The sequence below is a fragment of the Mesoplodon bidens genome (genome assembly GCF_964165515.1).
Source record: "Mesoplodon bidens genome assembly, chromosome: 15".
Lineage (NCBI taxonomy): Eukaryota > Metazoa > Chordata > Mammalia > Artiodactyla > Ziphiidae > Mesoplodon > Mesoplodon bidens.
The window spans coordinates 28,939,546-28,967,434 of NC_138171.1; the positions used below are offsets into that span (position 1 = coordinate 28,939,546).

Genomic DNA, 27,889 nt, shown 5'->3' on the forward strand with positions numbered 1-27,889 from the left:
CCTCCTGCACTACCTGGTTCTCCCAGCTCCTGAGCCTTCCAGGATTCTGGGGTGAATGGGCTCTTCCTTGATGTATGCCCCTCCTTAGGCTGGATGGTTTGACTCTCCTCCATTTTGCCAAATCGCTTGCCACTCCCCAACCCAGTTCCTGTCTCCATTTATTGTCTCAGGGTTGGAGCTGTCTCCTGGTTTCATCAAAGATAGAGAGAGTGTTTGCCTGTTCTCCTTGTGTCTGGTGTGGCTTTTATAAGAAGAGAACAGGATAGAAACAAGACTCAGCCACCCTTGAATATGATTAATAGTACTGAACTGCACACTTAAGAACGGTGAAGATGCTAAATGTAATGTTATGTGTTTTTTTGCCGAAATTAAAAGCAAAACAAAAGTCAGCCATCTTAAAACCAGAAGTCTTCCCATTGAGTTTTCTGTGAATTTTGAAAAACAAACACAGCAAGCATTTCCTTGAAAATCTATTTACATATAGAATGTGGATATTTTGGTTCCTTCTATACAGTTTATTGAGACAATTAAGGGGAATGTCTAAAGCTGTGGTTCTCAAAGTGTGGTCTTCAGACCAGTAGCATCAGCATCACTTGGAAATTTGTTAGAAATGCAAATTCTCAGGTCCTAGCCTAGACCTACTAAATCAGAAATTCTGCAATCTGTGTTTTAAAAGGCTCTCGGTAACTAAATATTGAGTATCAGTTTTGTGACGGTTGATATATAGTTAAAATTTGAGAATCACTCATCTAGAGCAATATGGGGGTGGGGGGAAGAATGAAATTAAGCATAGGCTGAACATCAAAGGAAGGATCTAACTCCATCACATGGAGAAAAGGTAAACGGAATCCAGAAAGGGTGGGAGGAGGTAATTAATGGACTAACGCCCATGTGTCAGATACCTTGCTTGCCAGTTTACATACATCTCATTTAATCCTCAGTTTCCTTGAAAAGAAAGAATTATTCCCCCATTTTACAGATAAGAAAACTGAGGCTTAGGAAAGGTAACTTAGCTAGTTAAGGAGGATTTCAATCAAAGTCTGCCCGATTTCTTAGGTCCTTCTCTTTATTTTCCATACTTCCCTCTTTTAGAACTCACCCCATCACTGAGAATATCTCTGGCTATGGGAGACAAAGGAAAGCAACGAGACTTCTCCTCTGCTTGGTAAAATCCTATCCATTCTCCAAAGCGGAACTCAAATGTCACCTCTTCTGGGAAGTCTTCCAGAACTACCTTGCTCAAAGTTAACCTTTCCATAGCACTTTGCACATGCCTGTCTTGGAGTACCTCATACACCTTATTGTAGTTCTCGAATCTTTGGTCCCAGGATCCCTTAGAAATTATTAACATTCATAGGCAAATGAACCTTGACCTAAACCTCACAACTTAACAAAAAAATTAATCAAAATGGATTAAAGATTGGATGTAAAATGTTACACTACAAAACATTTAGAGAAAAAAAATAGGAGAAAATCTTTAGGACCTAGGGCTAGGTGAAGTGTTCTTAGACTTAATACCAAAAGCATGATCCATAAAGGAAAAAAAAGATAAATTGGATCATTTTAAAATGAAAACCCTTTGTTCTGAGAAAGAACCTGTGAAGAGCACAAAAACACTGGGAGAAAATGTTTGCAGACCACATAACTGAGAATGGCCTGGTATCTAGAATATATGAAGAACTCTCAAAACTCAAGAGTGAAAACAAATAATCCAATCAGAAAATGGGCAAAAGACATGAACAGACATTGCACTGAAAAGGATATACAGCTGGCAAACAAGCATATGAAAATATTTTCAACATCATTACCATCAGGAAATGCAATTAAAATCACAATGAGGTATCACTACACAACTATCAGAATGGGTAAAAGAATAAATACTGATAACACCAAATGCTGGTGAGGATGCAGAGAAACCAGAAACTCATAAAGTGCTGGTAGGAATGTAAAATGGTTCAGCCACTCTGGAAAAGGTACAGTGACTTCTTACAAAATTAAGCATGTGCTTACCATACTACCCAGCAATTGTACTTTGGGGCACTTATCCCAGAGATGTGAAAACTTACATTCACACAAAAACCTGTCCATGAATGTTCATAACAACTTTATTCATAATAGCCAGAAATCAGAAACAATCCTAATGTCCTTCCACAGGAGAACAATTAAACAAGCGGTGGTGCATCCATGCCTGGAACACTCCTCAGCCGTTGCAGGGAACACACTAGTGATACATGCAACAACATGGGTGGATCGCGAGGGAACTATGCTGAGTGAGAGGGCCAATCTCAAAAGGTTACATAGTGAATTATTCCATTTATATAATATTCTTGAACTGACAAAATTATAGAGCAGGAGAATAGGGGTTAGGGAGGGGAGAGGGAAGGAGGTGGCTGTGGCTACAGGAAGGCAGCACGAGGGATCCTTCCGAGGGGACTACTGTTCTGTATCTTGACTCTGGTAGCGGTCATGCAAATGTACACGTGTGATAGAGTTGCACAGAATTAAACACACACACACATACATGTAAACCTGGTGATATCTGGATAAGATGGGTGGACTGTATCACTGCCAATTTCCTCTTTGTGATATCGTACTAAAGTTATGCATGATGTTACCACTGGGGGAGACTGGGTGAAGGGTACACAGATCTCTCCATATTATTTCTTATAATTGCACGTGAACCTACAGTGATCTCAAAATGAAAAGTTTAAATAAAGAATTGAGGGCCACAAAGAGATTTTCATTTATGTAGGCTATATCAACTGGTATTTACTATATTTGAAATTAAAATGGAGACATTTTAACAGTGTTTATTTATTGACTTATCTTTAAGACAATAATAAACATAAATTTAAAATGTGTTTAATATAAACAAAACATTCTTATGAAAAATAAGTATATTTTCACAAAATAGAAGAATGGTCATGTTTTACAAATTTACAAATCTCTTTAATGCCTGACTTCATAGACAATTGGATTCTCATATCTGATTCTACATTAATATGTTGTGATATCACATGTCATGAAGCTTATGGAAAATTCCACTGCACACATGTGGAAACTGAGAGTAAAAGAGGCAAATAATGTCAGTATTCCTATTAAAATAATACGGACTCCCTAAAAGCGTCTCTTGAAAGGAAAGAGAAGATTGTTGCCAGGCAAGTGGAGGAACAGAACATCTGAAGGCATTGCATTAGGTAAGATAGTCAATTGCGATCATGCAAACCTCAGGTAACACTGAGCTAAATAAAATGGAAGTTTATCTTTTTCTGTTATCACAGTCTAGGCTAAGTGGTCTTCTGGCTTCTGTGGTCACCCCACAGTGTCAAGGTCCCAGACCCATCCCTCCTGATGCTCCACGACACCTGAGGCCCAGCCCTCACCTGTTTTCGTGGTTCAGAACCATCACGTCTGCCTTCCAGCCAGTGGAAGTAGGCAAGCAGAAGGTTGGGCATGCTCCTTCCTTCAGATGGTACAATTCGGAAGTTGCACGCTTCACAAACCATTTGCCAGAACATAGTTTCAAGGGAGGCTGGGAAATGCAATTTTAAAATGTGAGCTTTGGGACTTCCCTGGTGGTCCAGTGGTTAAGACTCCACGCTTCTACTGCAGGGGACATGGGTTTGATCCCTGGTCAGGAAACTAAGATCCCACATGCCGCGTGGGGCAGCCAAAAAGAAAAAAAAAAAAGAATAAAATGCGAGCTTCTATTGCTCTCTAAGAAATTGGGGGACAACTAGAGGTTTCTGTTCCAAGCACAGAGGTGAGAAAGTGGAGGGAGGTTTGAGAAGCCAGTAGCTAGGTGTGCTGAGAAGTTGTGGGACAGAGAAGGAAATATAGTAGGAAAGGTGGGTTGGAGCCCCATGGTGGAAAGGGGCCACTTCGTTCCGTAATGCAGTGGTTTCAAACTTGAGTGTACAACAGCATCACCCGAGGGCTTGTTGAAGCTTAGCCCTGCCTGCAGAGTGTCTGATTTAATAGGTCTGCAGAGGAGCCTGAAAATGTACATTCCTAACCAGTTTGAGGGGATGCTGGCACTGCTAGTCCAAGAGCTTTGATAAATGTGGAGCCACAGAAAGTTCTAGAGAGGAGAGCAAGATGACAAGACCTGTATTTCAAAAAGCTGATTCTGTTACAACGACAGGGAACAAGCTGTACTAGAGCTTCCCAGAGCACTAGAGCTTCTCACCCTCTTGTTCCTTAATGTTCCTGAGAAATTTCACTCAAGAAAAACAGGGATGATAAAGAGCCTGCAAAGCAGAGTTCACGGAAATCCAGTGCCCAAGGGCCACTCCCACACCTGAGTTTTTCCATCAATAATAATAATGAGGACCATTTACCTATCCAGGGTGCCAGATGGCACAGATTGAAAAGTCGGACCATGTCCCAAGGCTGTGGGGATTCATGGACTCGCCTACACCATGGGTTGGAGAGAAAATTGGTACAACTCCTGAAAGGCAATGTGACAATCAAACCAGAACTCTAAATGCCTATACCCTTGGACCCAATGGTTCCATTTCCAGGAATTGAGTCTACAGATACACTCGTGTTTGTGTGCAAAAGACAGGTTATTCAATTCCCATTGTGCTGGCAAGGGATGGGGAAAAACCTGAATGTCACCCACAGAGGGCTGGTTAAATAAACCATGGTGCATCCAAAAATGGAGTAATGGGCAGCCCTTAAAAATAACAAGTTAGATCTATGTAAGCCAGTTTATAATAATCATAGATAGATAGAGATAGAGATAGAGATAGAGAAGTATATGTCTTGTTGTGTGTGTGTGTGTGTGTGCGTGTGCACATATCAAGGGGCAGAACACTGTTGTAAAATGCTGCCATTTAAAAAAATATACAGGACTTCCCTGGTGGCACAGTGGTTAAGAATCCGCCTGCCAATGCAAGGGACACGGGTTCGAGCCCTGGTCCGGGAAGATCCCATATGCCTCAGAGCAACTAAGCCCGTGTGCCACAACTACTGAACCTGCGCTCTAGAGCCCACGAGCCACAACTACTGAGCCTGTGTGCCGCAACTACTGAAGCCCATGCGCCTAGAGCCTGTGCTCTGCAACAAGAGAAGCCACCTCAATAAGCCCACGCACCTCAATGAAGAGTCGCCCCGCTCGCCGCAACTAGAGAAAGCCCGCACGCAGCTACGAAGACCCAATGCAGCCAAAATAAAAATGCATGTGTGTGTATATATATAAATACATATATATTAATATATATACACATTTGTGGGACTTCCCTGGTGGTCCAGTGGGTAAGACTACTCCACACTCCCAATGCAGGGGGCCCGGGTTCGATCCCTGGTCAGGGAGTTAGAGCCCACATGCGTTCCCCAACTAAAGGTCCCGCATGCCACAACTAAGAGCCAGCACAGCCAAAATTAATTAATTAAAAACAAATATACCTATTAAATATATATATACACATTTGTATACATGTATATATGGTTATATATGCAGAGCACATCTTTGAAAGGATTCAGAGAAACAGTCTGCCTTTCAGGATAGGAATTGGAATGGAAGTCCAGGTTGAGAAGGAAACTTACTTTTCACTGTAAACTTTTTTGTTTGATTTTTTTCCACCCGGCATATGCATTACTTATCTAAATAAGTAAACGTAGAAGCAGTGCCATGTGCTTTACATGCTTTATCTCACTAAATCTTCAGAAAACCTAGAAGGAAAGTACTTTTGCTATTCACAAGGTACAGGGAGGTTGAATTATTTGGGGGAGGGGCCGAGGGGGGATGGAAGGAACCTTGATTTGTAAGGTTTGCCAGTTTCCATGGTGTAAATACTCCCTACCGGGCTGATTTCCAGCTGCTGCTGTGATGTCACTGAGCAGAGCTGGGGAGAGATGTGCACGAACAGCTCTCAGGAGCCTGGGGGAAGCAGTTCCAGCACAGCCTTGTGGGGGAACTTGCACCCCCAAACAAGGTACCATTGACTCTTCCCACCTCATACCTGAAGGGGTTGTTTTTCAAGAACAAAACAAATGTAAGCAAATATGCCACTTCAGGACCTAAGAGCAGCTTCCAGGGATCTTTATAGACACTGGGGCATTTATTTACGGTATAAACAACCTGCCTTGTTTTACAATAAATTTGAAACAGAGACCCAGAAATTAAAATTAAGCATCTGGGTTTTATATTTGCAAATTGCTTTGCCATTCTCTTTATGAAATACTGCACACAGCTATACAAGCATAAGGCAATAGAAGAACAATAAATTAATCAGTGTTAGTATTCTGTCAACACAGCCCCACATTCTTATCAGGGCCAGCAATCTAAATTAGGAAAGTGGTTTAGAAACTTGCCCGTGCTTTAATGGGAGAGAGTGGGTACGAGGATCAGACAGACTCGGGTTCAAGCTGTGTTCCAGTTCTGCCACTTGTGAGGTGCCTCGGGCAAGTCACCTCACCTCTGAGTTTCAAGCTACTCACGTGTTAAGTGAGGATAGTGCCCACTATACAGATTTGTACAGGCAAATTTGCCAAGTTTAACAGATAAGGTTAATGTGTTGTCTACACATGGCTATAAGGCAGGATGGTTTTCCCCAAAAATTATCCCTCAGAAGAAAGTGGGAGTTGCCTTATATTTAAGTTCTTAAGAAACCTCACAGTCTTTCATATTCCCTAGACTCTCTCAATAACTTTAAACAACAAAGTATTTTTTGCAAAAGACCAATTTATAGAAGTCACCTGAAGGAAGGGGTTTTAAAAAAAAAACAACAGTTTTTGACACAGATGTAGTCATTATACTAGGGGCTGATCTCATACCCCTTGTAAAGATGCAAGCCTTATAAAGAGGACTTTAAAAGCAATCCATTAAACGTTAGGATGTTGTGATCACAAATATAAACCAATAGGACAAACAGAAAAAGAATACTGTCCCAAGATTGAGTGAACTGGGACTTTAAGGATAAAATATTTCGATGACAGCATTATATAAAGGCTCAGAAAGAGCTGGATCACAAACAAATTAGGAGTGAAATGTATGTGATCTAGAAAGTGAGTTGGGTGATTCAGAAACTATCCCTAGTGATAATAAAGATATGAGATCAAAGATGCACAGGACAAGATGAAATAAAGCTGTTTTGTAAAGTGTCAGATTAGGAAAAAACCCAATATTTCTAAATTAATATATTAGTTATTAATGTATAATATATTTAAATAACATTATTTAAATAATATATTAATAATCTTGAAAGCATGTGCATACCTAAAATAATAAATTAAATATTATAGACATTTGATTATTTCATCTACAGCCTTAAGAATTTATATATTCAAGGTGGCCCCCCAAATATTTTCTTTTTTGCAACCTTCTCATTGTGAAATATGGTAGGATCGCTTTATATTGGGGATCACCTAACATTGAGACATGTCTGTACAAACACTTAAAACCCACAAAGCTCTAACACTGAGACATTTATGTACAAACACTTAAAACCCACAAAGCTCTAACACTGAGACATGTATGTACAAACACTTAAAACCCACAAAGCTCTGTGTGGTTTGTGACAGGTACTGTTACAGTTGTTAATACTATTTTTTATCATGATTGCTCTCCCACAAGCTGGGCTGTTTGGTTGTGCTGTTCTAAGCATTTACCTGGATTGGAATTTCCTGATCATCCACATCCTACCTGTGTGAACTTGGGCAAGTTGCCTAAACTCTCTGTGCCTCAGTTTCCTCATCTATAATACAGGGATAATAATATCAGTAGTATCTCAGAGGCTTAAGAATTCAGTAAGTTAGTATACGTAAGAAGTGTATGAATCAGTGCCTAGTAAGTACTTCTTAAATGTTTGTTGGAATCATTATTTTCACCAATGGAAAACTATAACTATTTAGAAACATAGCGGTTTTCCTCACAACACCAGATTTTACCAGCAGAGAACTTGTCTTATTCATCTCTGGATCCCCAACTCACACACAGGGCCTAATGCCCACTAAATGTTGGTTGAACCAATAATAGTAAGTTCTATAGAGGAAGAAAGACAGTGTATAACGTTCAGGCCCTGCATAGCACCTGGTTCCATTAGTTGAAAGAGGAAATTTTGAGTGTTGATACCTATGGCGCAGCCTCATTTCTCTCTGGCCAACCAAAATCTAAAGGAAAGTCACAGTGCAATAGAGCCAGAAAAGACTGAGCACTGGCTGCTTCTTTCTGGTTCTCACAAGACTCTATGTTCCTCCATCACAGGAACTGGGTTTCATTCATCTCAGTCCCTAATCCAGCAAACAGTAGGGACTTAAATCAGTAGTCACTGAGCAAATGAGCAATGAGATGCAGCCTGCATTATTGCACATTCTTTTAAAACTGAATTTTATTGTTTTTTCATATCTACAAAAAAGTACTTAAAAACTAGTACCAAAAATATGCACGTAAAAAGTTCAAATAATACAGAAGTGTTGAAAGAATCACCTAAAGAGAAATCTTCTTGGCATCTAGAGTATCATTTATCCAAATGTTTCCTTTAGGTATGTAGAAACTAACATGTAAGTACATGTAACATGTAAGTACCACGAGCTTTGGAATCAGGTATGCCTTGGTTTGAAACCAAGCTCCATCACTTCTTAGTGCTATGGCCTTGAAACAGTCACACAACCTCTCTGTGCCTCAGTTTCTATGGAAAATGGAGATAATAATGAAACTTACCCTACAGTGTATTGGAATAAATAAATTAATATGTACAGAGCACTTAAGACAGCTCCCAATACAGGGAAACAACTCAGTGAAGGCTAGCAACTATTTATACATATTTAAACAAAATTTGAGGTTATGCTATAGTTCCTAGTTTACATTTGCTTTTTATATAACAATATGTTGTGAATACTTGTTCACAACATATACAATATGTTGTGAATACTTGTTCTGTAGCATATACAGAGCTAACTCCTTCTTTTTGATGGCTACATTATATTCAAATATGTGGCTGTATGTAACTAATCCCATCTCTGGCACTTGAGTATTTCTAATATTTTATTATTACAAATGACCACAATAAAAATTCTTGCACATATATTGTTCCACTAATGGGTAAGTATTTCTATAGGCTAAATCCTAGAAATGAGATTGCTGGTTCAAAGTGTATGGATTTTTAAATATATTAATAGACAATAAATTTTCAAATTGCCTTCCTAAAAGACTGTATGCTTCATACTTTGATCAATGAGTGTACATTGGTGCTTTATAGTTGTGTACCTTTCAACCAGATTCCCCAATAGTTTATTTTGAATGTCCCAGTAGTTATAGAATCAAGGATATTGCCCTGCTAGCTCATTGTATTTCTTTACCTTTCTAAAAACCATAAACAACTACTAAGAACTTAGCAACCAATTTTCTGCAGCAAATACTCAGATGATAGCCTGACAAAGAATTTCTATGACATTCCCAGAAGGGAGAGGAGGAAAGGTTGGAATTTCGGAGCCCTGAAGTGGCTGATGGGAAGAACATGTGAAATGAGAACAATCCATTACCTTTGGGAAACAGGGTGGCTGTATCTGCTTCCATCTTTGTTTTCTGTGACTCAGACCCTTGTTAAATAAACAAGAGGCCCTGTCTGTTGAGTCACAGTGGGTGCAATGTCTCTAGTGTGGTGTCCCCAGGGTGTGATTTGGGTACTTACTACTTGTAGCCCTCCAGATGCTTCTAGGCGATTCGAGGACAAGAGGAGCACCTCATGGCCAGAAGCTGAACAGCGCCACCAAGCTGACAGGCTGTTTCAGTGGTGGCCAAAGCCCACACCCACTCTTATTTTTAATTTCAATTTCAATCCAAGTAATAAATATGCATAATGTTTAAGAGTTAATTACTACTACGAGTTAGATAGTATTACAAGCCTTATAACAAAAATCCCCTTTCTCACCACTAAGTCCCATCCCATGAAGCAATAACTCATTCTATGGTTACTTCTTTATACCTGACTATGGTGTCACTTCAAGATTTTAAAATTTTAGACCTTTTCTATTAACTTACAGCTATGGAGAATAAAAATTTAGTTTCTGTCTCTCTCTCTCTCTCTCTCTCACACACACACACATACCATCCCGCTCCAATTTTCCCAAAATAATTATATCATAATCTCTGGTTAAATCAATGTACTGTTTTTACATTATAATGACAATGTAATATTATTTCCAGCTGAGTGTTGTAGTTTATGATGATTACAATGTTCTTCTTATAAATTGTCTTTGTTTTCTTGGCTTTAATAATCACCTTGGCTTATTTGCTTAGTTTCTGTGAGTAGCTCCAATCCATCCTCAAATTCTTTGCCAGAACTCCAATCCTCTACAAATGCCTCAGCTTTGTGCTTAGTCTAGGGGCAGTATAGTGTAATGCAGTGGTTCTCAAAGTGTGCTTCCTGGACCAACAACATTAGCATCAGGATCACCTGGGACCTAGTGAGACATGAAAATAATCAAGGACTAACAAGGACTTACTGGTTAGCCGCTCTGGGGGTGGGGTCCAGCAATCTAGGTGATGCTGAGGTGTACTTGAGCTGGAGAACCCCGGTTTGTGTAAAAGTTAAGAGTTTGGGCACCAAAATCCAAGGCTGCTGGGGATCAGATTTCCGCTATTCCACTTGCTTGTAATGTGGCAGCTTCCAAGGTTCAATCTTCCCATTCATAAAATGGGGTCAACCGTATGTCCCTGTAACTGTTGTGAGCTTCGGGCTGTTAGGAAGCATGACAGGCTCCAGTTTTTCTTGGAGACAGCCCTCCTGGAGCCTCTGAAATCCAGTTCCATCATGCGAGGAGAGTTCAAGCCAATGGCATAGCCTCCCCCCAGCCCTCCCCAGCGTCCCCCACTCAGAATACACCCTCCACTGAGGCACCCACCTCAAGCTTCTGTCCTTCAGAACATCCACAGCCCCTCTGAGGTCCACCTCCCATACCCCATATCAGCTTCTCTCCCCTTAACCCCTTCCCATCCTCAGCTCCCCTGCTACAACTGCCATTTCAGACGATTCTCTGCCATGGCCCGGTGCCACCTCCAGCCCCCAACCCTCAACTCCCAAGCCCCCTCCTCATTCCCACTACCCTCTGACCCAGCCCACTGGAGCAGTCTCAGCCTTCTCCCAGCTTCCATCCCTTCCACACTCCTCCACTCACCCAACCTTTCCTTCCCAGCCCAGAGCCTACTGCTTTCCCAGAGAACCCCTCCCCCAGACCCCAGGGCCAGCTGCCCCTTGGGTGTTCTCACCCCCTGAAGTAGCGGGGATGGGAAGGGAGCATCACCATTTTGCTTCCCACTACTCTTCCCTATTCCCTGCGCTCCAGTCACACTGGCCTCTTTGGGTGCTACGTCTCAGGGCCTTTGCACCTGCTCTTCCCACCCCCCCGACATGGAATGTTCTTCTAGTTGGTATGCATTACTGCCCCTTAGCAGTAATTCCCACCCAAAGATGACCACTGATACGATTTCTGCCACCATAGATCAGTGTAGCTTGACTTTACATTAATGGAATCATATAGTATGTACTCTTTTTCCTCATTATTTTTTACAACTTTATTGAGGTAAAGCTATAAAACTGATGTACAAAAACTGCACTTATTTAAAGTGTACAGTGTACAGTTTGAAGTGTTTTGAACATATTCCCCCCTTGAAAGTATCACAAGGTAATTTCAAGATAACGAACATATCCATCCCCTCAAAAAGTTTCTCAAGTCCCTTTGTATTCCATCCCCTCTCCCCCACCCCAACTACTAATCTGCTTTCTGTCACCATAAATTCGTTTGCATTTTCAAGAATTGTATATAGAATCATCCAGTATATACCCTTTTGTTCCTGACTTCTTTCACTTAGCATAATTATTTTGATTCATCCATGTTGTATTAATACTTCATTCCTTTTTTTTTTTCCCCCACTGAACAGCATTTCTTGGTACAAAAATACCACAATTTGGTTATCCCTTCATTTAGTGATGAACATTGGAGTGTTTTCCAGTTTGGGACTTATAGAAAAAGCCACTACAAACATTCTTATGCAAGTGTATTAGTGAACACAAGTTTTCATTTTTCTTGGGTAAATACCTAGGCATGCAATTACTGGGCTGTAGGGTAGATATATATTTAACTTTATAAGAAACTGACAAACCTTTTTTTTCCAAAGTGGTTATACCATTTCACATTCTCACCCATTGGCTTAAATTTGACATCAATCATGTTCCTCACAGCTTCTGCATTTACTCCCTCTGCCTGAAATGCCTTTCCACTAGTTTTAGCATGGCTGGCTTGAGGTCTCAGCTCGTGTCACTGTTATAGATTTAATTGTTATAGAGTGGTATAGACTTAATTCCCCCCTCCTCACCCTTGCCAAAATCATATGTGGAATTCACAACCCCCAGTACCTTAGAATGTATCAATAATACATTTGGGGAAAAAGTCTTTAAAGGGGTGATTAAGTTAAATGAGCCAGTTAGGGTAGGCCCTAATCCAATACGACTGTGTCCTTATAAGAAGAGGAAAAGATATCCCCACAGAGAAAATGTCTTACGAGGACACAGCCAGAAGGCAGCCATCTGCAAACTAAGGACAGAGGTCTCAGGAGAAACCAAACCTGCCAACACTCTGATCTTGGACTTCTAGCCTCCACAACTGTGAGAAAATAAATTCCTGTTAAGCCACCCTGTCAGTGGTATTTTGTTATGGCAGCCCTAGCAAACTAATAGAGAGGCCTTTCAATCAGCATTTTGTAAACATGGGAGTAATTGACTCAGGCAAGAACCATAAATGAATGCTAAAAACAGTGGGTGAGAGTCTGATGAAGAACAGGATAGTCTCAAAATATCTTCCCACAAGACACTTAATAATTACAAACGGAAAAATAGTAACTTTTCAGTGTAGTACCTTGGCAGACACCACCTTAACCAAATGATCAAAGTGAACATCATCAGTATTGGAATAAAAAAATGCCATGTGCCTCCTGATGTGGTACACTGAGGACACAACGCCTTTCAGTGCCATTCCTACCAAAAATGCATAACTGAATTCTAATCATGAGAAAATACCAGACAAATCTAAACTTAGGGACATCTACAAAATAACTCACCAATACTCTTCAAAAATGTTAAGGTCATAAAAGACAAAGAAAAGCTGAATAATTAACTGCCTTTCTAGAGTAAAGGAGACTCTGGAGGCATGACAACTAAATGCAAAGTGATGCTGATTGGATGGTAGGGAATAGCTATATTGTCGGGACAATTTGCAAAATTTAAATATGGAAGACATATTAAAGAATTGTATTATTGTCAAAATTCTTGATTTTTATAATTGTACTGAGATTTTGCAAGAGAATATCCATGTTCTTAGGAAGAACACACAGAAATATTTAGGGATTAAAGGGGAATGATGTCTGAAATTTACTCTAAAGTGGTTTTGGGGGAAAAGAAAGTACAAATACATATTATATATAATACATACACAAACAAATACACAAGAGTGAATATGATAATGCAAATGTAGTAAAATATAACAAATTATTATAATATTAAATATTAAAAATGAGATTCTTTACTATTCTTGTAATTTATATGTAAATTTGAAATTTTATCCAAAAAGTTTTTAGTGACCACACTAACAAAAGTGGCCTGTCCCCAACCCCCAGGCACTCTTTAGCTCATTCTTTTCCTCTGTTACACTTACATTGTCAAAAATGATCCTATGGGCCTCCCTGGTGGCGCAGTGGTTGAGAGTCCGCCTGCCGATGCAGGGGATACGGGTTCGTGCCCCGGTCTGGGAGGATCCCATATGCCGCGGAGCGGCTGGGCCCGTGAGCCATGGCCGCTGGGCCTGCGCGTCCGGAGCCTGTGCTCCGCAGCGGGAGAGGCCACAACAGTGAGAGGCCCGCATACCGCAAAAAGAAAAAAAAAAAAAAAAAAAAAAAAAAAAAAAAAAAAATGATCCTATGTATTTATTTAATAATATCTAACATTTAATGTGTGCAAGGCCCTGTCCTATTCTAAGTGCTTTAACTGTCTAACCTCAGTGAATCCTTCAACTACTGTTCTTCCCATATTACAGATGAGGACAAGAGACACTTAAGAAAGTGTTATTTGCACAGTCACCCATATGATTTGACGAGGCACAGAATCTCAACTAAGGTAGAGACTGTCTTGTTCACCGCTCTTTCCCCAACAATTTAGAACAAAAACGGTGCCTAGCACATTACAGGCACTCAATATCTGTAGATTCAGTTTACAAATATGGAGCACCTACTCGGCACTGAGGTACAAAGCAGTGAACAAAATATTTAAAAATTCATGTCTAAATGGAGCTTACATTCAGCACTCTCAGCCCTGCACCCAATTAGCCACTTTAGATTTATATCAAAATCTAAATATTTATATATTATTATTTATTTATATATTAATATCTTATATAACATATATATTTTTTATTTTGGGCTACCAACCCTGGGAGGCAAGGCCAAGTCTACCCGTTTTTCAGAAGGGGAAACTGAGGCTCCAAGTGGGGCAATGTTTTGCCCAGGATCAAGGGGCTTAATAGGAGACGGGGCGTGGATTCCATCCCAGTGCGGGCGGTTCCCAGGCAAGACCTATGAATCAATTAAACAGACCAATCCAATCAACCAATCAGTATTTATTAGGGCCTACGGAGTGCAGCTCCTCTTCACGCAGCGCAGGGGAGGAAGAGAGGAAGTTGCGGTGCGCAGGCGGCTGCGGAGACCGGAGGCCGCAGCCCGCTCGCGGGAATTTGGCGCCTGTTTTTTGTTGGTTGGGTGTTCTCGCCTGTGATTGGGCCCCGGCCCCGCGTGGGTGAGCCCGGCAGTTGCTGGTCTGCCGACCTTGGCAGGACCCCGGAGGCGCCGTACTCGGCTGGCCTCCCGGGGGATGGGCCACCAGGAGCCCCCGCTGGCCCAAGTGCGGGCGGGACGTGCGGCTTATATAAAAAGGTTACGTAAAGGGTTCAGCTGGCGCGAACACGTGGAGAGCCTCGGAAGCCCTGACGCCCAGTTGTCCCCCGAGAGCACCGCTGCCGTCCCCCGTGCAGCAGCAGGCTCAGTCGCACGCCCGACCCGGACCACGGTCTCTCGTGCGGCTAGGTACCCGAAGCAGCCCTGGCCCGGAGCGGACCATCCCCAGCTGGGGGCCTTAGGGGGGAAACGCGCTGCCCGGAAGTGGAAGGGCGCCAGCCAGGTAAGGGCGCGGTCCGCGGAGTGAAAGCTAGCACCCAAGCTAGAACTACGCCCGCCGCCTCGGGCGTCTGGGGAGGGCAGTTGGGCCCCCGGTTGGGCGCGCTCAGGGACTCCGAACTTTCAAGCCAACCCTTACACCCGCAGCCCGGCGGGACTTGGGTCGGTCCGCTGGGCTCCGCTCCGGCTTAATTCAATGGACTGTTTACACCCGGGAGAACACAGGGCGGGACGCGGGGAGGGGCATCCCAGAGGGAGCCAAGCGGGAAAAAAAAAATTCCACAGTCCGAATTTCTTCCTAAGGGCTATTTTCATAAGTCACGAAAGCTGCGAGTCCTTGTTTCTCGTGTTGCTACACAATAAATTAACTGAAAAGGCGGGGAGTTTCTGCTTTTCTTTCCGGCTCCCCCTCTGAACCAGTGCCCCGTGGTTTCGTCTTTCCCGCTTTCCCCTCCCCTCCCCCGTTCAGTCAGCAGCCGTGCCTTCCGTCTTAAAGGGGCCGTGGCGGCCGGAGGAGGAGGTGGGACGCCCTGAGGCCTACGCTGCTTGCCTCCCGGCCTCGGCCTGGTCGTTTAACCGATTCTTTCGCCCGCAGGTCACAATCCAGGGTCCCGCTCCTCCGCGTCCCGGGGCCGGACGGAGGGATGAGACAGGGGGGTCCCGGGCAGCGCCGTTGCTGCTCCCCCCGCCGCCCGCAGCCATGGAAACGGGGGAGGAGGACGGCGCCCGCAGAGGTACACAAAGCCCCGAGCGGAAAAGGCGAAGCCCAGTGCCGCGGGCGCTCAGCGCGAAGCTGAGGCCGGCGGCGGTGGCCCAGGCCATGGATCCGGTGGCGGCCGAGGCCCCGGGCGAGGCCTACCTGGCGCGGCGGCGGCCGGAGGGCGGCGGCGGGTCGGTGCGGCCGCGCTACAGCCTTTTGGCGGAGATCGGGCGCGGCAGCTACGGCGTGGTGTACGAGGCAGTGGCCGGGCGCAGCGGGGCCCGGGTGGCGGTCAAGAAGATCCGCTGCGACGCCCCCGAGAACGTGGAGCTGGCGCTGGCCGAATTCTGGGCCCTGACCAGCCTCAAGCGGCGCCACCAAAACGTCGTGCAGTTTGAGGAGTGCGTCCTGCAGCGCAACGGGCTAGCCCAGCGCATGAGCCACGGCAACAAGAGCTCGCAGCTTTACCTGCGGCTGGTGGAAACATCGCTCAAAGGTAGGAATGCCGAGGACCGCCCTGGCCACGCATGGCCTGGACCCACGAATCTGCTGGGCTCGGCCCTAGCTGACCCCTAGACCCTGGTCCCGGTTCTGTCGCCCTGGACCCGACACACCCTCCTTTCCGGGGCAGACATTCGGGCCGCCCTCTCCTCTCCGGATCCATGATCAGTCCCCAACACTAACGTTAGCTGGTATTTTAATAACAAGGGCTCATTAAGTGCTAACCATTGTCGTAGGAAGTGCTCCATAAGTGTGAGCCATTATTATGAAATGTCTAGCACTTTTAAGGTCGGACTTGGGAGTGGAGGGCGTTGAGTTCAGAGTAGGTAGAAGGACTGCGGAGGCCCCTCACATTCTAGGGCCTCTTCTCTTTCCCTCCCAAAGCAAACAAAAAGAAAAAAACTTTGCTGGACCCACCCACACCCGCTCCCCGTCTGGTTCCAAAAATCCTGACACCCTCCGGCTCCACCCTGCTAACTCTTGTTTCCTGGTCTTCCTTTTCCTCTGAGACCCCCCCCCCCCCCAACCCCAGCCCTTCATCCCAGGGCAGTCAAGTAAACCGGCGGTTTTCAGCCTAGGTCCTCTAGGGGCCTGCAGAATAATAACTCCACAGGTGGGTCTAGAGCTGTCACACAACACATCTAACAGCTTTTTCCTCCCTTTTACAGCCACCCTCTGAGGCTGGCTTCCAAGTGGTTTTATTTATAGGGACGATGGGGCTCAGTGAAGCAAGGGGATTTTGCAGTCCTGGGAGGGCTGGTCCTGGTTTTGGGGTTTTAAGTGCAGTTAGGGAGTGTGTGCATCCTGAGTGCTCACGTGCCTTGTTCAAACTACAAGTAGCCAAGGGTCTGTTCATAGAAGAGAGCCAGTGGGCTAGGAAGGCCTGCGGAGACTTCCTCAGGGGAGAGGTTGCTAATCTGAGACCCAACTCTGCCCTAGATCTCTTACAGAGTGACTTGAGGTATAACTTGAAAAGTAAATCCTCTTCTCTTTCTATAAGTGGAGAAACTAAGGTTTAGAGGCGAACGAACCTAAGTTGATGAAGGTTAATCAGCTTGTAAGGGAGGTGTGGTCGTGCTCCTGGTTTGTTTACAATTTTTCATAGCTTAAGCAATGTGAACTCAGATCTGTCTTGATTCAAGGTCTCAATCCTTTTGAAAGGTGTAATGGTTTCCTCCTTCCCCCAAGGATGAACTAGATCTGACCTTAGTAAAAGCAGGTAGGATTTGGGGTGGGGTTGGATAGGGCATTTTGTTTGGAGCTTTTGCCTGACTTTAAGATCCTCCAGGCCCATCCCAAGAGAACTCCTTGTCCTGTTTCAGGTCAGTTGTTGACAGCAGATTGAGGACATGCTCAGTATTACCCGGGGTCCTTTTTCAAAATAGGCTTCTACTTTTTATGCCCATCCCTGCCCCATCCATCCTGAAAAGCCCATCCTCTCTCCATGGTAAATGTATTTGTTTTGAAAAGACTTTCCAGGAGATTCTTTCAGCTTACCTGTATTCTACAGGCTCTTCACTTCACTCTCAGACTGTCTTCTCTGGTTAATGAATGGTCTGGACTTCCAACTTTCATGACTGCCTTGGGATGTAGGAGTTTGCTTTTCCAAAGGATCCCCTTCTATCCTCAGCTCACTGATGCCAGTTTTGAAACTTCAGCCTGGGTTGGAAGTCTTTGCTTTGTGTCCCTACATATACTGTTCAAACTTTCCTCACTTGTAGAATTTGTCAAAACTCCACAGTAAACAGTGGCAGCATAACACAGGCTTTGGGGTTAGACTCACTTTTAGTCATAGTTTGTCTCAGCTGACTGCATGGGACAAGTTGTTTCAAACCTGTAGGGAGCATTTCTTTACTCATAGGGCGAGGGTTCCTCTGTCATAGGGTTGCTTTGCAGCCTGGGAATGTCAACAAGTGCTCCAGATGAGGAGAAATTTGCTGCTTCAGTAAGTTCAGGCTACGTTTTGAATCTTCTTCCACTGTCATCCCCTTCAAAATTGACAATGTTCCTGTTCAAGTTTCCCAAACTTGACGATGGAACACACTCTGTTTCCTGTACTGTAGGCAGCGCCAGGTTGACAGAAACACTGGTATTTTCTTCCTCCCTTTGTGAACTAAAACTGAGGCCTAAAAGAAACGAAATATTTTGCTTTAGGCCACATACTTAATATGTCCCTTTTAGTTATTTGGAGTCTTAAATATATGAGCCCCTACTATGGGTCAGTTAATATTCTGGGCTTAGGGAGAGAGCAGTAAAGACAATGCATGTTGCTTATAAACTGATGTTCAGATTTAATGCATGTTGCTTATAAACTGATGTTCAGATTTCCGTGTCAAGTGTAAATTTAACAAGCAGTTAATAGTTGTTAAGCTTTTTGCTATCAGTATTAAAGTGGAGAACAAATACCCAAATTACTCCAGGTTAAGTTTTCCTGACTTAAGCTTCCAAAATTTAGCGGTCCTGATATGCCCCCAGGGCAGATTCCTTCTCATTTGCAAATGATCTGGTTCAGCTCTGTCTGTAAACAGATGCGGTCACCTCTTGCCCCGTCTCCTGCAATTTAGAATAATTTTGAATAGACTGAAAAGTGTTAATCTGCCTTAAAGTCTCAGTGAACCAAATCCACAAACTTTTACTGAGGTCCCTATGGTGGTATTTGCAGAGGAAAAAAAACTTTGTCCCAAAGGAACTTAATTTGAAGTTTGAGGACCTGTAGAAGACTCAAATGCTAATCAACGTCATGGAGGAAAAGGCAAGTTGGCTCATTAATGCCCTTGTTCTGTGTTGTACAAATTAACAAGATGAGAATCAGGAGTCAGCCAGAAGTTAGCAGAGAAGGTGGGCTTTGAAAGAAGGGGGCCTAGGAACACATGAATAGGTAGAGAAGAGACTGCTATATTTATTTCACAGTTTGGCCAAATAGAGAACAAATAGAGAATGGCTGTCCGTCTCCTTTCCCCTCACCCCTCTCCAAGTATCAACTCCACCAGAAGGCATTTCTGTAGTTTTAAAAAATTACGTATGAAAAAACCAATATCAAAAAAGGGGTAAGGGGACTTCTTAATGCAGTTGTTCATGTTCTCCACTTAGATAGACTTCTGTGTCTTATGTCCTTCCTTTCTCTCTGAACATAGACCAAAAAGTCCTACCCAGAGCATTAAATAGAGAACAGAAGTTTCAGACAGTCGGTAGTGAGCCATCTTAGATGTCTGGTCTGGCCTTCTATTTCACAGGGAAGGAAATTGAAGCCCAGAAAAGAGACAGGACTTGCCCCAGATGAGTTAGTGGTAGTATTCAAACCAGTCTCCCAGGCTTTTTTAAACCAGATTAACAGTCCTGTAAATTATTTGGTCGATGGGTTGGTGGCTTTGTTTAACTTTTAAGAACTTTTCATTAAAAAAGGGTTAACAGTTTGCTTTTATCCCCTCGTTTCCATTGCCAAAGGACCCTATCCTGATTGCACCTAAAACTGAATTCAAGATTACTGCCACTTAGACATCAGGCATGCCTGAGCTCATTGTCAAACTCAGAAATTCTGATGCTCTCTACAAAGTGCACACTGATCCTTATACAAATAGCAGCAAATAAAGAAAAAAAATCCACAACAAACTGTCGAGGCTCATAAAACGGAATAATTAGAAGTTTGGAAAAGCCAGGAACCTAGCTTATCCCAACTTGGTAAAGCATGAAGTGTTCTGCCTGACCAATTATTTGATGTTTGCTGTACTCAAGATACCTGGAGGGGCTTTCACCTGGGTGGGAATCTTGGCCCTTGGGAGGCAGTCTTGTCTGCGCGCCGATGTGTGACTCTGAGCCATACACTGCACTAGAAGAAGCTATGTAGAGTTTCCTCCACGAGGCATGCAGAAGGCTTGGCCGTGACAGTCGTTCAAGGTCATGAGTGGTGGGTGTCCCAGAAAAGAGTAGAGGTTCCCTCTGAGAGCATAGAGGCCTGGGGAAGCAAGGAAGGAGGTAGACCTCAGGAAGCTGAGGGGGAGCCAGTGTCTTAGTGGATGGGTTGTCGGACTGCAAACTCCTCTCAGCCCATTGAGAGCCCAGGGGAATCTTGGGCTCAGAGCTGGGTGCCCCCCTCCCAGGCCGCTGGAAAGCACCTCTGAATTCTCTACTGCAGCTTTGGGGTCTCAGAGTTTAGAGATCCCTGGGTAGAAGCAGGGAGCTGAATGGCAGTCTTCGGCTACCCTGACATAGATATAAAGGCAGCATTTAGGGGCCCTGGAAATGAATGGGATACAGTAGAACATTGGTCTTGACTGGGAGTCGGAAGGTCTTAGTCCCAGTTTCACCCTGTTAGTAAAAGCTAAAACTTACTGATTGCTGTGTGCCAAGAGCTGTTCTAAAGGCTTTATACCTCTTAACTGTTTCAGTCTTCATGACCACCTTTTGAAGTCAGTACTATAATTATCCCTATTATACGGGTGAGACAACTTGAGGCACTGAAGTTAGTGACATTGCCCGATGTTCTGCAGCTGAGCAGAACCAAGCCAGGCTCCAAGCCCCGGCATTCTGGATTGAGTCAGCTTTCCTTCACAGCTGTGCTGCACTCTTGGGACAGGTGGCTTAAGTTCTGGGCTCTCCTGTTTTTCTTGTTGTTAAATGGGTGTAATCATATTTTACTCAGAAGCTAATGGCTACTATCTATTTTCAGTTATGTGTTAACCAGTACTTGTGGCACTGCTGATTTCTACTGGTGCCTCCCCTGTGTCTCAGCTGCCAGGGACCCTCTGCCTCCTTTCTGTTCTGCTCGTGATTGTCTTGGGACAACCACACAGACTTTACTTTTCTCTTGCTACTGACAGACTGCTTTCCTTCTTGTGTGCCTTGGGAGTTTTAGATACCAGCCCCAGGAGATAGAAGCAACCCTTACTTGAGAGCTTTGATTAATTGGCATTGTATTGGGTAGGGCTTTTTACAGTGTAAGTAAACTCTCAAAGAGAGCTTAGCTTCCCAATAGAACATCCGTTTATTTTCAGCTCGAACTTGGCTTTTGGTGGTATTTAGCCACGGGCCCTCCTCAGTGACTCACAAATTCTGGATGCTTACCTAGTTGTCTTAATCTAAACATTCTGCATGCCCTATACTAGAATGTTCTCTGATATTTCTCTGTTTTTTTTTTTTTGTTGTTGTTGTTGTTGTTTGCGGTGTGCAGGCCTCTCGCTATTGTGGCCTCTCCCGTTGCGGAGCACAGGTTCCAGACACGCAGGCTTAGCGGCCATGGCTCACGGGCCCAGCCGCTCTGCGGCATGTGGGATCTTCCTGGACCAGGGCATGAACCCGTGTCCCCTGCATCGACAGGCGGACTCTCCACCACTGCGCCACCAGGGAAGCCCAATATTTCTCTGTTTTAAGCCTCTCCAGCTAACAGTTCTCATTTTGATTCATTTCACCCAGTTATTGATCACCTACTCAATGTGTGTGAGGTGCATTGCGGGAGCCCAGAGACATGGTCTCGTTCCACTGTGGTGCCCAGTCTAAGGGAGGAGGTGGGCACAGCACAACCGATGATACTTCACTGTAGCCTGTGAGAGGTGCTTTCGGGGGGACAGCTGGCAGGAATGTGGACTAAGTTTAGAGGAGGGAAGGATGAGTTGTAAAAGGGTAAATCAGAAGTGAGCCTGGCACGCAGTAAGGCTAGGCATGTGGCAAGGACCACTGCACATGGAGAGAGAAACAACCAGGACTGCCCTACTCCCCGGTCTGCCTGGCCAGTGGAATCTGCATTTTTAACAAGAGCCTTGCAATGTTCCAAGTCCTAATAGCTAACCTTAGCTTTTTATGGTTCATCCTCTCATTCTCCACTTTAGGTTGGAGTTTTTTGTAACCTGGTTTTACACACAAGAAAATCAAGATCCATTAAGTCAAGTAACTTGTCCATTCCCACAGTGGTGAAAGGTCAGGCTCTAGGTTTATATCCAGATGTTCTTTACAATTTTTAACATGATTAGTACCCAGTAGTTGTCTGCTCTGGTGTCCAGGCATCTTGCAAGAGGCTTCGTATGTCACAATTAAGCCTCCCAACAGCCCATTGAGGTAAGTGTCTCTTCTCAATTTATGGAAAATGAAATATTCATGGGGTCTTTTTTAGCAGTTTGCCCAGGGTCACATTAGCCATGAAAGTGTGGGAGTGGGTGGTTTTGACCCCAGGCCTGGCTGGCTCCTTCTCCTTTCCCACTGGGCCTGAGAGTTCCTAACTGGCCTCTTGGCCTCTACAGGACACTGTATCTTGCCTGGGCAGACACCCTGAGCGGGTGTGTTCTGTAGTGCACAAAGACATTTGATTAATGAAGTACTTTGAATTGAACACACCCTGTGGTGTTGACACTGGACCCAGCCTCTTTATAGTGACACAGCTCAAGGTCATTGAGGCTGGGAGGAGGGCTTGGTCTGTGTGCTCATTTTGGGAGAATGTGGTAAATGGTCCTCATCTTCAGCATCTCAGGACTGATCTTCTGAACCACTTCTTTAGTTAAAAGTTGTATATTAAAATTTTTATTTAATCAGAAGCAGGGATAGCTATGGTCATAACAAATTCAAACCTCATTTCTGGGTTCCTTTATAATATTTTCTTAAACATAACTTAAAAATTTTATATCTTATGTCTCACTTCACATTAAACATGCTTATGATGTGTTATGTGATCTTCTCTTTTGGCTTTTTAAGTAAATTTGGTTGAAGTAAAACATGGCCCTTTAAGCATTCAACTAAGTGGCAATGCCATTATTAACCATTAATTACTCGTGGACAGTTGTTCTAACTCCTTACTTGTATTATGCTGTGTGGAATACCGGTTCTGTGTGTTTTTAGCGCTTGGTGTGCCCTTTTGTTGCTGGTAGTGGTAGGTTTTTGTTTTTGTTTTGCCTTTTTGGTGCTCTTTTAGAATAAATTCCTGGAGTGGGATTTTTATGTCACGTTGAGCATTTTGAAGACTTGTGATAAATATTGCTGAATTGTTTATCTCAGCATGCTTATCAAAATCATAATTAATCCTCTATGAAAAGTGAATCAGCGTGTTATGTGGTTGGCCTATCAATACTGGAGACTTAAGGAACATTGAACTCCTTGGGGGCGTCCATAAGAGTACTTAACAAGCAACTGTCACAGTGGGAAATGGAGCATCCAGGTGTTCACTTCTGCTGCAGGCAGCAGTACAGCATCAGGGTTAGGAATCCAGGCTGTGGAGACTCTGGGGTCTGCCGCTGTGAGACTGTAGTGAGACCGAAGGCAAGTTATTTAATCTTTTGAGCCTCGGTTTCCTCACTTGTGAAAGGGTCATGTACGTAGATGCAAGGTGGGAGTAAGAAGAGAGGATTGGCTTCTTCCTTCCATCACATGTGAAGTGATGAGTTGCTCAGTTCTGTTGATTCTAAACCTCCAAGACCTTTCTCGCATCCCCTTCCCGCCTCCTCCCTGGCCAGCCCTCACTTCTTCAGCTTTCAGGACCTCCTGATGCGTCTCTTGGCCTCTAGTCTGTCTTCCATTTCTAACTCCTCTTGCCTCCAGAGGGAACCTGTTTAGTCGATTCTCAGACGTGTTCTTCCACATGTTAACATCTCTGAAATCAGAACTCAGTCAGTGGCAAACCAGAGTGTTGTCTACAGCTTGGATGTCTTACCTAAATGGTACGTCTAACTTAACATTGGAGACTTCTTAGTTTCAATAAGCAGCTTATCTTTCTAAAATACTTCAAGAACTTTTAGTCACTTCCCATTTCTTAGAGTTCACATTCTTGTAGTCTGCCAGATACCATTTCTTATGAGCTGACTCCAGCTTCACCTCCAGCCTCATTTCTCCCCATCTCCTACCACATCTCTTCTGTGATTACCCCAGGTTACGTGGGTCCCTCGCTGCACGCTTACACCCCCCTGTGCCGTGTGCTCACTCTCTTCACCCCGGGAAACACAGTGCATGAGCCGCTTACTCTCAGCCTGCCCTTCTCTCGTCCTAACCACCTTTCCCTACCCCTCAGGCAGAACTGCCTCCTCTTCCTTACTCTCATAGCTGCAGTCGTTCTGCTTCTAATGGCTGGAAGCCTTCATAAGGGCAGAGGCTTTTGCTCATCACATGTCTGGGGTCTGCCAAGCAGTGTGTGCTCTAGCATAACTGTGTACGTATACTGGAGCATAGCAGATGCCAGCCATTATATGGGGGAGGGATAAACAACAAGGTTCTGCTGTACAGCACAGGGAGCTATGTTCACTCTCCTGTGGCAAACCATAATGGAAAAGAATAGGTACATGTATAACTGAGTCACTTTGCTGTACAGCAGAGATCGGCACAACATTGTAAATCAACTATATTTCAATATTTTTTTAAAAAGTCGAATTTCTGGAGGATGCTTGGAAATAGACTTATAAAATTCTGGATATTTTCTATCCCTTTCCGGGAAGTGCCTGCCTTTCCACAGCTCATACTGACTTACCCTCATGCTGAGCCTCCTGACCTCAAGTTTCTGAATACAGCCCATTTTGTTGGGAGACTTCAGCCACTGCTTATGCCCATGAGTAATGAGATGCGAGGCACCTGCTTGATTTTTTTTTAACTTTATTTTTTTAAATTTATTTATTTGGCAGGGCCGGGACTCAGTTGGCAGCACTCGGGATCTTGATTGCCGAGTGTGGGATCTTTTAGTTACAGCATGTGGGACCTAGTTCCCTGACCAGGGATCGAACCCAGGGATCGCTCCTGCATTGGGAGCACCAAGTCTTAGCCACTGGACCACCAGGGAAGTCCCCTGCTTGATTTTTTTTTTTAATTGTTTCCCTGTGAACTGTGGCATAGGATATGTTTTGAAATACAGAGTTTATTTTGTGGTCTTCTGGCCACTGGACTTGGGAAAGGTAATAAAACGCCCCTGAAGGTGGTAGGCCTGCCTCTAATCAAAGTGCGTTTCTTTGCCCCCTGTAACCTGGGAGGTAGCACGTTCTGGTGGAGGAATGTGGCTGTGCAGGATCGCACCTTACTGACCACTCACAGCTGTGATAAATAGTTCCTGGAACCCAGTGGCCTCTCAAAGGTTAATTTGCCACAAATCCTTATCACCTTCAAATAACACTCTCTTTTCTACAGCTCTGGGCAGCCAAATTTTCAGCCCTTTTTAGTCTTGCAGAACTGTCAGATTTATACCAAACAAGGGAATTATAAAACTTAAGTAAATTTTGTTTGTTTCTATCAGTTCAAAAAACTGAATTTCATGTGAGGATTCTACTAGTGTCTGCATGTGTTTGTTCCAGTTTTACATCCCCAAACTGGGGAAGTAACCACAGGGTGGCTTCAGTGACCCACTGGGGTCACTGTGAAACAGACCTGAGCTGAAACTCCACTGGTCACCTGACCTCTATCGGCCCCCCTACCCTGACTGGACCTTGGTGACGTTTTGAGTCTCCAGGAATTTGTGTCAGCTTAGAACCAGTGTTCAATAATCCCTGGAAGTTTGACCATTTTCCCTTCCCCAGTGCACAGTCACCCTGGTAAATAATGAGACTTGGGCTTTGGCTGTTCAGAAGAGAAAAGTTACCTGGGAAATCAGGCACATGTCGAGTAGGTTAGCTTTCAAGCTGGGTCCTAAGGTACACATTCAGATGCACCTGCACAGATTTGGGGAGAGGGGTCACCTTTTACGTAGAGAGGTCACCTCAAAAGTGGCCTGCTCTGGCTAGAATATGGATTTTAGCTATTACAGCCTGAGAAATGTGATATAATCATCCATTTTCATTTTCTGATCTCAGTTTCATCTTTTGCCTAACGTGTGAGCTGTATTCTCTGGCCACCAGCACTGAGAGTATTGAAATCCGTGACTTGCTAGGACTTGGCTGGGGTCCGGTGGGAATGATGATGTAGGAGATGGTAAAGGATGTGATTCCCCCAAAGTACCTTATACTCTGCCGACTGTGACTTAACTCGGGAATATGTGGTGTAAGTGTCATTCTCATTTGATGGATGAGAAGACTGAGTCTGAGAGGTTCGGGGACTTGCCCCAGGTTCTAGCTATCTTCCCGTCATACTCAGTCTCGAAACCACCCAGTAAACTGGGGGCAGAATTGGAGTCTCAACCTAGACTCCTGTCTTCTGGTCTTCTATTACTCTTCTGTTACTGTGTGCTCCTCTCCTACTTGCTTCTCAACAGAAATGCACCCAGTGTGTTGAGTGCCGCATTCCCTTCCTCCATCTTGCTGTGATGAGAGGTAGCTGAGAGGCCCAGGTAGACAATCTGCCTGAAGGAAAGGACTGGAATTCTTACATGCCTCTTATGTTTTTTGTGGACAGTTGGGATTCCTTCGTGAAAACACATACTGCAGCTTCTCATGAAATAAGCCCAAGGTCCTTCCCTGTGCAAAGTGCTTTTTGTCTCTGGGACAAGCAGCTACGGCCCCCACTTCCCATTCCGTCATGCTCACTGATGCTTTGTCTGCTTCCTGTCCAGTTCTGTCATCTCTACGAACAGCCCCCTTCTTTGGCATCTCCTGACCGTAGCTCATTCCCCAGAGCAAGTCCCTCGATCCCGGGTCTCATCTACCCATCTACTCACTGACTGAGGGCACTTTTTTACCGTTTATTTTTTTTCTTTCCCTGGATTCTCATAACCTGGACTTATACGTAGTCTGTTTTACAGAGTTGTTGTCTTTTTATTTCAATTGCCATAGTTACCAACTTTGCGTATAAAATAATCATCATTCCCCACCCTTTATTTCCCCACCAGAAGTTTCACTGTCTTCCGATGTGGCCTTTGCAGAAGGAATTTGATGCCTTTTTAATAGTTTCCTTTCTGGCTCTACCACCCCCAAACATTTCTTGCTCTCCTTTTTATGGGTCTTGACTCCGGAGTCTAGGTTGATTGATCAGGGCTCAGATCACCACTTCATTTTGCAGTCTTTTTATTTATTTATTTATTTATAATTTATTTTTGGCTGCGTGCGGGCTTTCTCTAGTTGCAGTGAGCGGGGGTTACTCTTTGTTGCAGTGCACGGGCTTCTTATGGCGGTAGCTTCTCTTGTTGCAGAGCATGGGCTCTAGGCACGCGGGTTTCAGTAGTTGTGGCTCACGGTCTTAGTTGCTCTGCAGCGTGTGGGATCTTCCCGGACCAGGGCTTGAACCCGTGTCCCCTGAATTGGCAGGCGGATTCTTAACCACTGTGCCACCAGGGAAGTCCCTGCAGTCTTTTTAGGTAGAACCTCAGCCTACTGGAGCAGATGACCTAGAAAGAGGATTATGATTTTAAAACCAGAAAAACCCCATCCGCCCTAAACTGGTTCTACCTGTATGACTTTTGATTGTGAGCAGTATGAACAAAGTATATAACTACAGGGGAAATGTGGTCTTTCAGATCGTGGTCAAAAGCCTAAAGATGTTGCCTTGTCCATCTAGTCATCTTCCTGGATCAACCTAGAGCTCCCAAACCACTGGCTTTTTGTAGGCTATGTTCCTTGGTAATCTTGGGACTTAGCGACATCTCATCTGGATCACCCATTCTCTTTGTAATAAAGTAAATGACTAGTGAAAGAAACCCTCTG

General features: G+C 44.2%; 1 protein-coding gene across 1 annotated transcript in view; it reads left to right on the forward strand.

Annotated features, from left to right (window-relative positions):
- Positions 1-14,703: 14,703 nt before the first annotated feature.
- Positions 14,704-27,889, forward strand: part of STK35 (serine/threonine kinase 35) — a 42,077-nt gene continuing 28,891 nt past the window's right edge. Inside the window, exons 1-2 of the mRNA XM_081256980.1 lie at positions 14,704-15,167; positions 15,759-16,359. Of these exons, the coding sequence (XP_081113106.1) occupies positions 14,862-15,167; positions 15,759-16,359 (907 nt within the window). The 5' untranslated portion in view covers positions 14,704-14,861. The remainder of the gene's footprint in view (positions 15,168-15,758; positions 16,360-27,889) is intronic.